Here is a 17531-nt window from a genome sequence, read left to right on the forward strand (position 1 = left end):
AAAACCTGCTGTGTTGGCTACCACCTCCTCCTCCTCCACCGCCGCTTCCACCTTCAGTCACATTCTTAGGCTTGCGCACTGCAACTGCTTTCTTTAAGTCCCACCAGAGGTTCTCAATCGGATTTAGGTCTGGTGACTGCGATGGCCACTCCAAAATGTTACAGCCTTTAATCTGCAACCATGCTCTAGTGGAGTTGGAGGTATGCTTGGGATCATTGTCCTGTTGAAAGGTCCAACGTCTCCCAAGCCTCAGGTTTGTGACGGACTGCATCACATGGTCATCCAATATCTCCTGGTACTGAAGAGAATTCATGGTACCTTGCACACGCTGAAGCTTCCCTGTACCTGCAGAAGCAAAACAGCCCCAAAGCATGATTGACCCCCGCCATGCTTCACAGTAGGCAAGGTATTCTTTTCATCATAGGCCTTGTTCTTCTCCTCCAAACATATCGTTGATCCATGGGCCCAAATAGTTGTAATTTTGTTTCATCAGTCCACAGAACACAATCCCAAAACGTGTGTGGTTTGCCCACATGACTTTCGGCATACTGCAGTCGACTCTTATTCTTCAGAGACAGCAAGGGGGTGCGCCTGGGAGTTCTGGCATGGAGGCCTTCATTACGCAGTGTGCGCCGAAACTTCAGTACCCACATCTGACAAATCTTTTCTCAGTTCCTCAGCAGTCACACGGGGACTTTTCTCCACTCTACGCTTCACGTAGCGCACAGCAGTCGAAGTCAGCATCTTCTTTCTGCCACGACCAGGTAGCGTTTCAACAGTGCCCTTTGCCTTGGATTTGTGAATGATGCTTCCTATGGTGTCTCTTGGTATGTTTAACATCTTTGCAATCTTCTTATAGCCATTTCCCTTTCTGTGAAGAGTAATCACCTCTTCTCTTGTCTTCCTGGACCATTCTCTTGACCTCACCATGTTTGTAACCACACCAGTAAATGTCTAGAAGGAGCTGGGTATCACAGTCATTTTAAAGCTGCCTAATTGGTGCTTATTAGGCTTTATTGCTGCTCCCTGACATCCACAGTTGTTTTCAATACCTGATTGAAAACACTTCAATGAACCTCTGTTCCTCAGAGTGGTAGTCTTTAAGGGGCTGAATAATTGTGTAAATGAAGAATTCACAAAATAAACATTTACTACTGTATTACAAAACCAATTCATGTAATTTTAGTTGCATATGGTTCTTTAAGAAGTCCTTGTAGGATTTCATTCTGAATACAATTACAAATGTACACTAAATTCCCTAAAACCCTTTACAGCATTGGGGGGTTGAATAATTTTGAACAAAACTGTATAAAGCAATACAGACCACTAGAATATTATGGCACTCTGGTGAGTGTGTGAGCTATATGGCAGAGGGAAGAGTACACAATGTTTGTGGATTTATGGCATGAAGAGCACTATTGAAGGACATCACAAAGATTTATGGACACTTTATCATATTGGTTTTTGAACCCAGTCTCATTATTTGTCACTTGGAGGGCACACTACTGTTTTATGGACATTTAAGAACACCGCTCTAGGCAGACATCTCATAATGCATCCCACCTGCTGATGGAAACAGGTGCTGGCTCTGCTTGTAGAAATGAGTCGGAAAAAGGCTGGACGACCGCACTCCGGTAACACCTTTATTGAAGATGGTTTTAAAAATTATTTTGGTACAAGGACATCAGAGGCACAGAATCAATGAAAAGCAGACATGTTTCACACCACTATGGGGTGCTTAGTCATAGCTGAACAGAGTGCGGATGTCCAGCCTTTTATTCGATTCATTAAGGGGCATTAGTACAGGGCTCGACAAACCCCAGGCACCAGGTCGCCATTAGATCAAGAATCACACACAGTAGGCAAACCCTCATACCTGGAAAGATAAGCAGACAATATTTCTTCGCCTGTCTTCTTGCTGCAGAAAATCCTACATAAGGTACCGCAGGCTTCAGCCCGTCCAGCCTCGTAATTCTCTGGGATTTCATTGGCATCATAAATGGTGCTTGATCCCATGGTGTCTGTGGACAGCTGGGAACCTTTACGGCGAAGCTCGACCGTGGCCTGTGTAGCTATTGCTGCAGAGAGTGAAGAAAGAGTGTTTGATTGGACAATATTATTAACACACAGAAAAAAAACTGGGCTCATGGGAAAGAAGGACACAAAGATTTCACAGGACAAAAAGGCGATACAGAAATCAGTGCCAGCAGTAGACTATTGTCCAGTTAGCATGAAAATAGTGATCCGCTGTACATGAACATATGCCAGATCATTTTTCCAATTCTGTAACTTTACCTTAAACGTAGTTGTGTCATTTTAAAAAGTGACTCAGCCAGTATGTATAGAATTAAAGGTGAACAGTATATGTAGTCGGTTTAAACAGTAGTTCACAATCCAGGGCTAGATACAGAAATAAGACAACATAACAGATGACACATTCTGAACCTGCACTCCGATCCAAAAATGTTTTACTACTGCGAGACACTGCTATGTTACAAGAGTCCTCTAGGGGCAGCACTCAGTCTGTGGGTGACAGCTAGGGGAAACTGCCAATCTACAGGCGACAGCTAGGGACAGACGCCAATTTATGGGCAATATCTTGGGCAAACTGCCAATTTTCGGGCAGCAGAAACCAATCTAGAAGCGACAGCTGGGGTATCAATGGAAAGCTGCCAATCTATGGATGAGCATTAGTCGAAATCTACAGCCTACAGGTGGCAACTAGGGAAAGCCACCTATCTACAGGAAACAGCTAGGAACAGCTGCCAATCTAGGGCCAATCGCTAAAGCAAACAAACAGATTTATGGGGGAACCCACCAATCTACAACCGACAGTAATGGGTAGCTGCCAATCTGCAAGAGACAGATAGGGGAACCCAACAATCAAAGGGCAACAGCTGGGGGCAATTTACAGGTGACAACAAGGGACCAATATAAAGCTGCCAATTTACATGAGATAATTAATGCAACTGTCATTTAGTGCCCAAATTATGGGAGACTGCAAAAGGCACTGGCGAAGCGAAGGTAGACTGCTTCAAATTGATGTAAATAGACTGCTGCTGTGTTATAAGTGATTCCACATGAGCGAATGCCCCGTTTCCATGCATGCATGCAGTACATGCAAAGTAAGGATCAAGCCCAAATTTAAAAGTGCCCACAGCAATGATGTACCACCACCAGACCTGAAGTCGGACTCATCTTGCTTGCTCTGCCAGAACCTTACTTCACATTGCAAGATCCATAATGACAAGCACAAGAACGCTCCGTAGTGTGCAGGGCCTGTTTTAAGCCTGGTACACACTAGAACCCGCTTGGTTGAATGAGAAAAAAAACAGAGATCGCCATACTAACGCAAGTGATGTTAGTATGGCAATCTCCCCTACTGTGGCTTAGTGTTCTAACAAGGGTGACTCCCTCGCCAGAACACACTGTTCTGCGATACAGTTTTTGAATGGAACACACCACAACAGCAAGCCAAACATGACTCGTAGTTGTGGCACAGTCCTATTGACTTGAATAGGTGAGTGTGACAGATGGTGCCATCCTGTCAACTGGATATGCTACAATAAAGTGAAAGTTTAGTTAGATCACTTTCACTGGAATAACCACGTAAAACATTAAAAATAATGCCTATGCCAGGGATTCTAATCCCTTTTACCTTGGAAGAACCTTTGGCACCCCCTGAAATAATGTTCATATCTACAGCTCGTGGAACATTGGTGTGATCAGCGAGTTGTTGATAGAACAATAATTTTTAGAAATAACATTTAAAAAAAGAATATCAAAACATACCTGTTTTTGCGAAAGTTGTGCTTGCTTTTTTCTGCACAGTTGCTCAATTCTGGGTCACTTGAGATAAGAAGTGTACAGGGTGGCAGCAAGGTAAAGCACAGGGGGTCAGGAGGGCACAATACACGGGGGGGGAAGCAGGGCAATGCAGAACCCCGGTTGAGAAACCCTGGCCTATATGGTTTAAAATCCAGTCTCACCCTGCTCAGCACATGCCAAGTTGCTCTCTATTCTCGGCACTGTGGCTAAAATCAGAACCACTGGAAGCCGATCTAACAGCTTTAGGATTTACAGTTGTTCAATGGGGAAGCAACAGGAATGACAGAGAAACGAAAAGAACAGGCGACGGGACAAACTCTGCTGGCAGAGAAACACAAAAAAGTTAAACGTAAGCACATAAGACTGAAAATCGCCTGAAATTACTGCTGAACCAACCAACTTCCGGCCTGTGTGTAAAGCGATCTCTTCTACAGAAGCCGGTCTCACGACCGGATTCTGTCACACAGGCATGCTGAAAAACCACAAAGGAGGGAGAGATGAGGGCGTTCTGGTGAGGCTGGGTATCCGGTCCTTAGTAGCAGTGGAGAGATGGCACTGAAGGCAGCACTTTGTAGAGAAGGGTCATAAAGGAAAGAGAAAGGCACCTCTAAGTGCAGTGGTTAACACTTATTACAGGCACAATGAGATTAAAAACACTTACAAGATAGTAAGTGGTCATAGGCACAGACTGTTTGGTCCACATGCGGATCGCAGTAATCCTTATCTGTCTGGGGGGGAGAGGGAAAGCCGTCCTGTGCCCGTCAGAGTCCCTGGTGACGTGGATTGGCGAGGAGGTTAAAATGCGATGAGGTGGCCCAGGTTCTGGAACCAAGCTGGAATGCACGAAGCTGAAGTGACATCAGGTGAAGGTGGTGGGCGGTAACGTGTTTCGGAGCATGCACGGCTCTCCCTCTTCAGGTATAACACAGACAAGGATTACAGCAATCCGCATGAGGACAAATTATATGCCTATGACCTCTTACTATCTTGTAAGTGTTTTTAATCCCATTGTGCCTGTAATAAATCTGTTACCCACTGCACTTAAAGGCGCCTTTCTCTTTCCTTTATGCTGGAAAATCAGCATCCGACCTGCATCCAATCAGCACTGGAAGCCAATGGCCACCAGCACCGATCAGTAGGTTCTAGCGAGGGGGCAGTACCCCTGTTAGAATACACTGATGTTGCTTGTGTTAGTACAGCAATCTCAGCCCACTGGGTTGAACGGAAAAAAAAAAAAAAAATATTCTAGCGTGTATGTACCCTGCTTAACAAAAATAGCATCTCATCTTATCTCACCCATATTCTCTCCTTTCTCCCTGGCAGCCTGTGAACTTCAGCACTGAAATTTGGCCAGTTCAGCAGGGACCGGCCGAACTTAGATCCATGTAGGGGCACCCTTATCGTACACAAGTCGATCTATCAAATCGACTTGTGTGCAACCAGCCAGTCTGGTTTTCCCCAAACGGTTACGCCAATCATTGTGTTCTGCTGGCAGGGAAGGTTCCCTGCTGGCTGAACACAATAGCAATGCAGGAGGGATTCCCCCATCAAATTGACTGTGCTGATGGGGAAATAGTCATTTTCTTTCCTTCCAGTGATGGAAGAAGTAAAGAAAATGTCATAATCTATGGCTTGTCTTACTCTCCAAGTGAGTCAAGACATACAATCAAGGCTGGAAATGTACATATTTTTGTTAAAGAAAGTGACATATCGCTTTTGAGACCAAGGAGAAGGCAGGAGAGCTTGCAATAATAAGGCGACTGCTCTGGGCTTCAAGAAAATGGCGGCCTCCAGCAAGAATAAAAAGGAGTCACGCTGGAGGAAATTTGAAGCACACACTCACTTTTTTAGCATAATTATTATTGTGCAATGTATGTCCTTTTGTTAAAGAACATTAACTGTTGTCAAACTGTATTGGATAAAATTCCACTTTAATATTGCCACCCACACTGCAAAAAAAAAAAAAAAAAAAACTGAGATCGTGAGTGCCTCTGTTATGAATTTGAAGATCACCCATTTCACAAAACCTAGAACTACGGAGGTGAATGAGGGCTTGTTTTAGGCTTTATGCACACAGCCAGATGGAAATACAGCAACTAGTTTGCAGAATATTTGCAAATAAACACAAGTCCGTCCAGTTCAACCAACAGAGGGAAAAAAAGAGAAAGAAAACCAACACACTCAAATAGAAAACCTCCATCTACACTAATCAATACCCACCGCTGATCCAGAGAAAAGAAAAAAAAACAACAAACACACACACAATAAACTGAACCAGCTCTCGAGGGCATCTATTTCACATCTCTTACTGTGAAGAAACCCTTCTATATTTGGAGATTAATTCTTTTCCTCCATATATAAGGAGTCACCCCCCCCTCCTGTCCTCTGTAATGGCCTTAAAATAATAATTCTACACCAAGTCCACTGTATAGGCTACCTATGTATTTATACAAGTTGATCATATCCCCCTTAGCCCCCATTCACATCTAGGCGTTTTAACGCCTGTAGTGCTACCCCGCTGCCGCCAGAGGGATGAAAACACATGTCCCTCTATGGAGATGGTTCACATCTCCACGCCGGACGCTTGCCGCCTGAAAAAAGGTCCCGGACCTTTTTTTCAGGTGGCTTTCGGCGTTCGGCTAGGAGATGGGAACCATATCCATAGAGGGGGTCAATCTGGGGCACATCTAGGCAGACAATACTGGCGTTTTGTCGCCGCAAATCGCGGTACAAAACGCTGCTATTTGTACCGCGTTTTGCGGCGACAAAACACCGCAAATTTGTCTGCCTAGGTGTGAATGGAGCCTTATTCACACTTTGAATCCAACATCCCTGCGTGGCTTGCATATGACTTCTTTAACAGAAGTGAAGGCAAGTCGTGTTGAAGTCACATCAAAGTAGTGCAGGAACCCTTTTCACAGATTAGAACGGTTCTTTGCCGTTAATGGGGTGTGGTTTGTCATGACTTTGAACTCTCAAGTCGCGGCAGCGTGAACCAGGGCTTAATCTCCTCTTCTCAAGAGAGAAAAAACTCAGATCAGCTAACCTTTCCTCATAGCTGAGCTCCTCCATGCCTCTTCTCAGTTTGGTTGCCCTTCTCTGCACTTTCTCCAGTTCGCCGATATCCTTTTTATGAATGGATGTCCAAAACTGAATCACATATTCCAGATGAGGTCTTACTAATGATTTGTACTGGGGCAAAATATTATATCTCTCTCTCTGCAGTCTAAACCTCTTAATACAAGAAAGGAATTTGCTACATTGTATACACAGAGCTGAAGAAGGTATTTCATTAATTTGCCTTCTCTTTGTCCCTGGGCACCCACTGCAGATTATTTTGTAATGGACCTACGTGATTAGACCCGACCTTTTCACTATTCATATATTTGAAGATTTTTTTTTTTTAGGGTTTGTTCTACTCTCTTTTGCAATCTGTTGTTCGTTTTGAATTTTTACAGTCTTGATTTCCTTTTTACATATTCTGTTATATTCCATGTTACATATACATGAGGATAGTGCTCCTTTATTTTTATAAAATGCTTTTATTATTTATAGTTTTTTAAAAAAAATTAAAGAGAGGTATGGACAACACCTTATACTCACCTAGGTCCGATGCTGCATCTGTCCCTGCCGACTCTGCAGTGAGAACTGAGCGATCAAACACTGCTGATCACTGTCAGGAGGTCCAGCATGGGTAAAAAAATAAAAATAATAAAAGTCACCAGCTACAAATACTGTAGCTGCTGACTTTTAATATTAGGGCACTTACCTGTCCAGGAAGCCCGCAATGTCGGCACCCCATCCGATCTTCAGATCAACTCCCAAATGTTGCCGCCACTATTCCTGGTAAAGGAACCCGGAAGTGTTTTTCGGCTTCACAGCAGGTTCCCTAGTGTGCATGCGTGAAGACCACTGCACTTTCTAATTGACCTGGCAGCGGGGGAAGGAGAGTTGACAAACTTCCGGGAGATCGGGCCACGGCCCCGTCTCTGGAAGTGGACCTTTTTTCCCCTCCCTCTAAAACTTTACAACCCTTTTAAATTCATTGTCACCTTTTGCACATGTATTATGCATATTTTTTTTGTAGTACAATTACCAGTGATTAATTGTAACCTCCTTATCACCTGCCATAGCCCTACCCCATCTTTCCCAATTCCACCCACGATTAGAGACTGACCCCTGTCTGAGTCATTATAACCTAAATCACCCTCCTCCCTCAATCCTAATTTAAATAAATAAATACTCTTCCAGCCTTCCTAAAAACCTCTCCCCCAGCACAGCAGACCCCATTCCATTTAGGTAAAAACACATCTTTAGCACATAGGTTGTACTCTAAAGAAAAGGTTAGCCCAGTGCTCTAGAAACCCAAATCCTTCCCTCTTACACCAGGTCTTTAGCCATGCATTCAAGTGGTTGTACACCCAGGCTTCCCTGAATAAATGAGTTTTCAGGGATCTCCTAAAGGTGGACAGGGTAAGGGCTGATCGGACATACCAAGGCAGGAAGTTCCAGAGGATGGGAGAGGCTCTGGAGAAGTCCTGAAAGGGGAGCATTGGAGGAGGCAACAATGGAGCTAGAGAGCACGGTTTAGGAGATGTTTACAATTCTCTGTACGATAATTTCTTCTGCGCATGCGCCAATGTATTCGGCGCATGCGCACTTTAGAAAGGACATGCTGTGCCGTTTCTAGATGGGGTCATGCCGTGACCGGCAGCTCCCACACACATGTGCGGTAGTGACGTCATGCGACTTTGGCCATTCACAGAGCCGGAGCCCGCAGCCCCGGAAGAAAGAGAGCTGAAGATGTCCCCGCTGGCTGGAAGTGTCCATCGCAAACTTCGGTTTCAGGTAAGCGACACATAATAGGCTACTATGCGATGCATAGTAGCTCATTATGCTTTACCTTTGCAGGGAAATAAAGAGGAAGTAAAACCCATCAGTTCTCTAAGCTTCCTCAGTCTTTCCTGTGCTGCACATGGCACCGGCAATATTTCAGAGAATATCTCCTTGGAGGCCCTTCCTCCTTCCCTTCCACTGTGTTTTGGAAAGAATGGCCATTTTGTATATTAACATTATACTGTACATATACGTATCTCAAATGTGTATTTACCTGCTTGCCTGGCATTCACCTGTCAATGTCTCACAAAATCAATGTAAGCAACACCTAAATTAATCAATCCAATCTCTTAAGATTGGCAACATGCAAAGGGCAGGGCTAGAGCATATAAGAGCAGGCCTCTAATTGGGTTCTCTACCAATATAGATAGCTTTTAAAAGGTATTGTGCACTTTCAAATGTTTGTCATTTTAACTAGGTATTAGTGTAGTTATATCTCCTGTATCATTTTGTTTGCCTTACCTTGCGATGGTGGGCTCACATGATTTGTCCGCAGTTTGTAGTGTCATGGTTGATTTATTCCCCTATGTCCATGTAATCATTCACCTAGCTTGTCCCTAGGATCAGACAACCTCTTGTTCCGTGTTACACAGCATCCAGTGCACACCTAGCCATCTCCTTTGTGTTGCATTACAAACCTGGGAGGGTCAATGTGATGAAACATAGATCTCTTCTAGCATGATGATTGCTCTAGGAATGCTCTGCATGTTTGTGGCTGTGTCAGATCTAATCACTGCACTTGCACCAAGCCAGACTGAGACCCAAGGATTGTGGGATATATAGTTTCCTCACAGGAAGTGCAAGTTTCTAAACTACAAAGGTCATGCACTAACCCATGCAGTGCCACGTTGCACCCTTTAAGTTTTGCTACAGACTTTGTACAGACCTCCTTAAAACTAAACTTGCATTTAAAGCTCACCGGAGAGTTTTTATCATTGTGTTTGTATTGTAGTAAAGCAATTACAGACTGTATTATACTTTGGTACCAAAGTAAAAACCAACCACACGCTGATTACAAGAGCATCTTAGGCTCCATGTACACGGGACGTTTTTACAACTGCTCCTAAGTGACTTAACTTGGCAGATAGTAACCCAAGTTTAAAACATCAGTTTTGCCACGTTTAGCAGCGTTTTGCATTTAGAAGTGTTTAAAAAAAAAATAAGAAAAATGTCTACGTTTGGCATCTGAAACGTGGAAATTTTCTGCGTCTGAACCCATTTTTTTGCTTTCAAAGAAACGCTGTTAAATGCAACTGCCTAAAAAGGGCAATAAACGAGACTGTGTACATGTTCACATAGGATAACATTGAATGAGTTCAGGGGCAGTTGAAAAAAGCATCCAACTGCCTCTGAGCCTACATTTAGCAGCGTCCCGTGTACATGGGGCTTAAAGGCTCAATAAATATTGAAATATATACAAAGGACTAAAAGCAATAAATATATAAAAACACAAGCACTGAAGGCTAAATATAAAAGTATGGAAAGTTTACATGCATAAAGCATCTGGCGTGACCTTAAAATCAAGCAAGATAACATGCATACAGATTAGTAATTTTTCTACAGAGATCATTTATGCAGCAATCATCCTGTCCTGCAGTTTTGTAACAAAATCACCCAGAAAAAAATAAAATTAAAACTGTAGCCCATGCACAGAGACCACAGAGGGTTATTTTACAGCCTATAAGATCAGTGGTACATCATCTGACGTAAGGTTGTTTCCTAAACAGGAAGTTGTTAGAAACAAAACAAAGACTGCAAGATAACAATACTCTTCCCTGTCGTTGATCTATCGATTGCATCTTTATCAAGAAACTTGTCAGTTCACTGTCAGGATCAAAAAGACAGGTCAGCATGGCTCAATCACAGCAAACTAGTAAGATTGGTCCGACTGACAAAATGACATGGAATCAATCAGGTAGAGCCTCGGTACTACACCTGCCACTGCCGATCTGATAAAAACAAATGGTTAGACCCCTTTCACACTGGAGGCCATGGCCACGTTCGCGCTAAAGCAGTTTAAGTGGTGCTAGAGGGGCGCTTTGAACCCCAAAGGAGGAGTTAAAAGTGCCCGTGTTGCGCGCATCCGAAGCGCTTTGGAAACACTGCCCATTCATTTCAATGGGCAGTGCGTTTTGGAAGTGCTAAATACAGCGCTCCAAAACCGTCCCAAAGTTGCTGCTTGCTGGACTTTTCTTAACGTCTCGCAAGCACACCGCCCCAGTGTGAAAAGACACACTGAAATAATTTGGAGGTGGTTTTCAATATTTAGAGGCCAATAATTCTAGCGCTAAAATGCCTGCAAACTGCCTCAGTGTGAAAGGGTAAGGGGATCCGTTCCTCTCGATCTGGCTGGATCGGAGGGAAGTTGGGTGTAAACAGACAGCCGGTTTGTGTATATCTGACTGCCTATAGAGCAGAGCGGGCTGTGTCCATGTGGAGCAGACACAGACCTGTAATCTGGCCGATCCGCTCAACAGGTGGGGAAGGGGGTTGGCTGGGTCAGCCCCCCCAGGCCAGGTTGAAAGGGGCCTAAGGGGGTAATTTTAGTGCAAGTTACCTATAGTTTTGTTGACTTAAACGTTTTATTCAAATATTAGTATAGATCAGGCATATGCAATGAGCGGACCTCCAGCTGTTGCAGAACTACAAGTCCAATGAGGCATAGCAAGACTGACAGCCACAAGCATGACACCCAGAGGCAGAGGCATGATGGGACTTGTAGTTTTGCAACAGCTGGAGGTCCGCTAATTGCATATCCCTGGTATAGATGGACGATTGAACGCTGCGCATTTAAGCAGTGTTTCCTTTGCATTTTTTCAAGTAGTTCTATTTACATATGCTTTAGGCAACTCAAATAGATGGCAGAGCAGAGGATATGTATGCTCAGTCAGGATTGGGGTTGATTTACTAAAACTGGACAGTGAAAAATCTGGTGCAGCTCTTGCATAGAAACCAATCAGCTTTCAGGTTTTGACCTGCCATAAAAGTTGCCCAACAGCGACAGCTCTGCATAAGCAACACATCAGATGCTTTTTCATCATTTGTATGACCCAAAGTTGAGGAGCACAGACTGCTTTTATGGATGAGTTTGGGGGCAGACAATTACCCTATATGCCCAAATGCTTGTGGATACCCGATCATTACACTAATATGAGATTGCAGGACATCCAATTCCACAAAGCAACGGACATTAATAAAGCGTTGGGCCCCCTGTTTGCTCCTAAAGAACGTCCACTCTATTCCACTAGAAATTAAAGCGAGAATTTGTGACCAGTCAAAAGAAAATTTAGGCTCTTATGTTGGAGAAGAAGATCTGGCCAGCAATCTGCATTCCAATGCATCCTAAATGTGGTGAATAGGGTTGAGGACAGGGCTATGCAGGCCACTGGAAATTCTCCACACCAAACTGTGTCCTTTAGGAAGTTGGCTCTGTGCACAGGGGTGAAGAACGCTGATCAGACCCTTCCCTGAACTGTTGCCAAAGGTTTAGAAGTGCACATTTTCTAAAATAACTTTAATGGTAATGTACCATTAAAAAGTGGTTGAAAATTATTTTTTTCCCTTCTTCTAGTGGTTCTTAGGGCCCTTTCACGTGTACGGACCGCATGTCCGCATTTTCATCCGTCCGTTTGCGGATGAAAACGGGACATACATGGGTCCCTATGTGATGAACATCCGCTGACACCCGTAATTTGTCCGCCTCCGCAAAGATCCGCATTTGCAGACGGAAGAAATCCTATTTTTCTTCCGTCTGCCGGATCGGATGAACACGGACATACGGTCCGTGTTCGTCCGATCCCCCATAGGGGAGAGCGGAGGAAACACAGGGCGGTCCTTGCACAGTGTGCGGGGACCGCCCTATCAGCTGCCAGCTCAGCGGGGATTTTACGGAGGATCCCCGCTGAGCTTTGCGGACACACAGAGCGGATCATTACTGATCCGCTCCGTGTGAAAGGGCCCTAAAGCCTAAAGGTTTTTTACTTTAAAGAGTAACTCCACTTTTGTTGAAAAAAAAAACATTCCCCTCACGGTGATCTATGTACATTACAAGGATTTTAAACTTTTTTTGCAGATTCCTAACTTGTTATTCTGAATAAATCCCTGTGTTTGTCTGTGTCCATGTGGGAAAGTGAATCTAATGGGACGGATTTCGCCAATTAGCAATCAGCTGCTGCACCTGCAGAGCACTAATAAGCAAAGTTGCTGGGCCTGAATCCCTTTAAGCCCAGGTTCACACTGGGCTGCGGGAATGAAGCCGTGCAAGTTCTTACTCCCTCTTGTCGGTCCCATTTTCGGCCGCGATTACAGAGATATATGTGCAGGTTTCTGCACAGATGTCAATGTAAATCGTAGGCCGAAATCGCAAAAAGTAATACAGAAATTACTTTTTGAAATCGGTGCAGCAATGCAGATGCGGTGTCGCACCGATTAGGACAGTGTAATTGCCACCGATTTGACATGTCAAATTGCACCAGTGTAAAACAGGGCTAAATGCAATTTCCTATTGGGAGTATATCACCCAAAAAAAAAAAAAAAAAAAAAAGAAAAAAAAAAAAAAAAAATTTGTGCAGGGGATGCCAGAAATCTGATTTGTTTCTTAGTGCACACTTCTAAGGAAAATCAGTGAGCCAATCGCACAAGCAGGAAATTATGTTTCTGGGGGGCGTTCTGTACACATTCTGTGTACAGAGCACCTTCAGGTAGCCATATTGCATTATACTGAAAAAATAGAGCTGCAGATTGAAAAGGAAAGGTCATTTTTTATCAAATTCAATTACAATATGACTTGCGTTGCATTGCAAATGCTATATTATTTTTTCTTTATTTGCTTTCCCCCCCCCCCACGAAAGTGGAATAACTTTTTAATGCATTCTATGCATTAAAGCGGAGGTCCGCCCACTGCAAAAATGAAAAGCCAGCAGCTGCACATACTGCTGACTTTTAGTAAAAACGGACACTTACCTGTCCTTTTGGTCCAGCGATGTCGGCACCACAGCTGATGTTTTCATATCAGCCGTCAGGTGCTGCCGCCTCCTCCGTTGCGAATAAGGGAACCCGGAAGTATAGCCTTATGGCCTTAAGGCTCCGATCCTCTCTCCTACTGGCCCGGTGACAGGAGAAGGAGGGAGGGAGCGAGGGAGGAGGAGGGAGCCGGAACGGTGACACAAATATCTGCAGCTGAGGCTCCTGGAAGTGGGGACCTGTCCCTCCTGCCCCCGGTGAAAAGTGCCAAATGTTGCATCAGAGGTGGGAAGGAGTACAATGAGCGGAAGTTCCACTTTTGTGTGAAACTCCGCTTTAAAGGGTTTGTAAAGGTTTGTTCACTTACTTTTTCCTTCAATTTTCCTTCTAAACGTTTTTTTCTTGTCTGAATTGCCTCCATTATCTGAGCCATTCTGGCTGGGGGTTAGTCAGCATGCTTGCCCCCTCCCTTGGGACTACATCCCTGCGGGGGTACGCTAAACACAACATCTCCCTGCAATGATGTAGTCCCAAGGGAGGCGGCAGGCATGCTGACTAACCCCCAGCCAGAATAGCTCGGATGATGGGGGCAATTCAGAGAAAGAAAACAAACATTTAGAAGGGAAATGGAATGAAAAGGTAAGTGAACCAACAATGCACTAGCTTAAAGGAACCCATTTAGAAAATAAAAACGAACCTTTACAACCCCTACAAGGTAAAAAAACAAACAAAAAATAAAAAAAAACGCGTCTGTGTCACAGAATCCCCCCACTTATATATACCTGAGCCTATTCTCGATCCAGCGCTGTACATCGCTCCGTAGCTCGTCACTGGACAGAATTATAGTCATTGGATGCTGCTGCTCTCAATCAAATCCTATGACGAGGGAGCAGGGGCGAGCAGCCCCATCTGTGCCAATGGCTCCTGCTGCTATCAGCAAAGCCTGTGAGACCAGGAAGAGGGGTAAGAAAATCTGCAGCCGGGAGAAAGCACTGGATTGATAAGGAGTCAGACAGGTGAAAGGGAAGGGAAGGGGGGGGGGGGGGGGGTAACAAGTAGTGAAGAGAATGCATTAAGGTAAAAAATAAATAAAACCTTTAGTGTTTAAGGGTTAAAGTAGCTCTAAACTTCCTCTGAACTCTGAATTTGGAGGGGTGTTCGCATCCCTTTGACACTATAGTGTGCCATACCCAATGCCAAAACTATATGACAGGTGTGCATCAAAACAGTACACATAGCCCATGAAACAATTAGCAATGTTTTAAAAAGTCAGACAAAAAAAAAACTCTGCCGCACAATTTTTGCCACAACGATTTACCTGGAAAAACAATAAAAGTTGACAAAAAGCAACTCTAGCCAAATTTTCTGTAAAAAAATAAAATCTTTATGCCTTTTTTTCCCATGAGCCTCTGCTTTGGATGCAGGTTATGCCAACATACTACACCAAGATAACTATTGAAATAAAATTAACTACATGCACATAGATCAAACAGTACATCCAAAGAGAAGATAACTAAAAGAAACGAAAACGAAACAAAAAAATAAAAAAAAGGAACCATGGTTAGTGCAAATTCCTCAAATTCATGACATGAAACAAATGGGGAAGATTGGAAATGGACTGGTTTGGTCTCTTTACCAATACGCATTCCCATTCAGGCCGACGAGACTCAAGGAATGAAATGAATTTGTTTTTTTTTGTTTTGTTTTTTTTTACCCCACAGAGCAACAGAGAAGGATGGATACTCAGCAAAATAAAAGTCAAAATAAAAACTGGGGAATAAAATAAAAAAAGCAACAAGACCACGACAATGTTAGGAAGAAAGCGAGCGGTTATCGGGACATAAAAATAAAATAAAAAAGAGAGAATATAGATGATTGCAATTGAGGAGAAGCTACAGATTCCTACTTACAAGATTTATAAGAAAGGAGAATTTGGATAAAAGATGCTGCAAGATAACAGAAATAAAATGGAAAGAAATCAAAAGGACAGAAGTAGTTACAAGAAAGTACTTTAAATTATGGTGTAAAGTTCAATTTAAATAAGGAAGGCTTACTCTCATTTTTCGTTTAAAAGAATAAAAGAAAAAAAAAAGAAAAAAAGGAAAAAATAAAGAAAAGAAAAAAATAATGATTGGGGTAGGGGGAGAGGGGTGACAGTGACATATGAGTTTGGGAAACACTGGGCACAATAATGGAAAATAAATTCACAAAAATGGAGGATGGCATCTACCCTACTGGGGTATAACTGGTCTAATGAAATGAATTGGTCGCTTCCCAGCCATATCCATACCTGGTTGCCGACAAGTCAAGAAAACTCAGAGCAGAAAGACCATATCATGGAACAGAACCTAAAATATCTTCAGATGCTTTAAAAGACAATTGTATGTATACAGTAAACTCCTCGAACCCACCCTCGACTTTTCCTGAGCAACCCTACCCAAACACCCCCCCCCCCCCCCACACACACACACACACAGCTTATCTCTATATCAGAGCCACAGCCTGGAGCACTGTTCACTTCAAATTTGGGAAGAAACCTTCTTTGGCACCAGCCTAGCCTTTGCCATGAGACCTCATAGACTTGTATGGGGGTCACCCAGACACTGGAGCTGCATCAAGTGATGACCGCCCCATACAAGTCTGCAAGGTCTCAGTGAACATGCCAGACCACCCCCAAAGAGGATGTTTGCCCAAGCTGGGGTACACAGTGCTGCAGAAAGTGTCTCTGCTACAGGGGTAAGTAAAGTAGCCGAGTGTTTTTTTTAGTGTAGATTAGTTGGAACAGTATGTGGGTTATGGAAGTTTAGTGCATAAAATACAGTTGTCCTTTAAACCTATTAAGAGATGACGATGGTCTGTGGCCAGTTTTTAGCGTTTATTAAAATTGGGGATTGATAATCATTCAGGGTCCAAGGACACGTAGAACTAGCCAATTATAGTTGCAAAAAAACAATATGAAGGTTACAGCTGCTGTAAGATCCAAAAAAACACAATACATTTTATTTTATTTTTTAACAGACCTTGTATTAAGTATGTCACTATTAATTCTCAGTGGCTGCTGGGGTAAGAGGGTTGATTAAAAGAACTGTGCATAAGGCTGTAGCTGGGAGACAGGAGGTCTTAACGTGCTAGTAAAGTTTTTTTTTTTTAAACTTGTACCTTATGGGCTTACCTATAGGTACACTGAATATCTCCTAAACATGCACTTTAGGAGATATTTACACTGCATGCAGCCAGTGACGTCACCGGCGCATGCGCTCTGAAGGGACAGTATACTTGTGGCGTCCCTTTAGAGATCTGTGCCGCTGGAGTGACGTCATCGCAGCTCAGCCAATCATGCAGCCTGTAAGGAAGATCGGATTGAAGGTAGAAGCGCCGTCAGTGGTGACAATGCTCCGCTGGAGGGTTTCGTTCTAAGCAGTTCATAATGTGCTAGTATGCTATCCATAAATTGAATTTAGTTTAAAAGTAATCCACCCCTTACAAGTATAACGGTGAATTTGGTGGAACTGACTCATCACCATCACATGACCAAAATAACTAAAGGAAAAAATAAAATAAAATAAAAAGTGTAACCAACTTCCCTAACTGCTTCTTCTGCAGTAATTCAATAAATAGTGTATTTTCATCACAGAGACATTCTAAATCAATACCGAGGAGGATGCATATACATCCGAGCAAGGTACGAACACAAATTTTAGATAATAGTGCATGGATATAACTAAGAAGAGCAACACATGATTCATTTCATCTATGCAGGTAGGATGAAAAAAGTCACAGATGCATCTGTCCATCCCTCCCTCACCTGCTCACTTACTAGCAGTTTAATCTGCAGGCAGGAAGTA

General features: G+C 43.4%; 1 protein-coding gene across 9 annotated transcripts in view; it reads right to left on the minus strand.

The window, feature by feature from the left end:
* RALGAPB (Ral GTPase activating protein non-catalytic subunit beta) overlaps window positions 1-17531 on the minus strand; it is a 116411-nt gene that overhangs the window by 55622 nt on the left and 43258 nt on the right. For 5 of the 9 annotated variants that reach the window (XM_040330296.1, XM_040330294.1, XM_040330295.1 and 2 more), the window contains 2 exons: window positions 15597-15632; window positions 1877-2078 (listed from right to left, as the gene is read on the minus strand). In XM_040330296.1, coding sequence (XP_040186230.1) covers window positions 1877-2078; window positions 15597-15632 — 238 coding nt within the window. The remainder of the gene's footprint in view (window positions 1-1876; window positions 2079-15596; window positions 15633-17531) is intronic. The other 4 variants (XM_040330299.1, XM_040330297.1, XM_040330301.1 and 1 more) reach the window with 1 other exon arrangement.

The sequence above is a fragment of the Rana temporaria genome, chromosome 12 (genome assembly GCF_905171775.1).
Source record: "Rana temporaria chromosome 12, aRanTem1.1, whole genome shotgun sequence".
Lineage (NCBI taxonomy): Eukaryota > Metazoa > Chordata > Amphibia > Anura > Ranidae > Rana > Rana temporaria.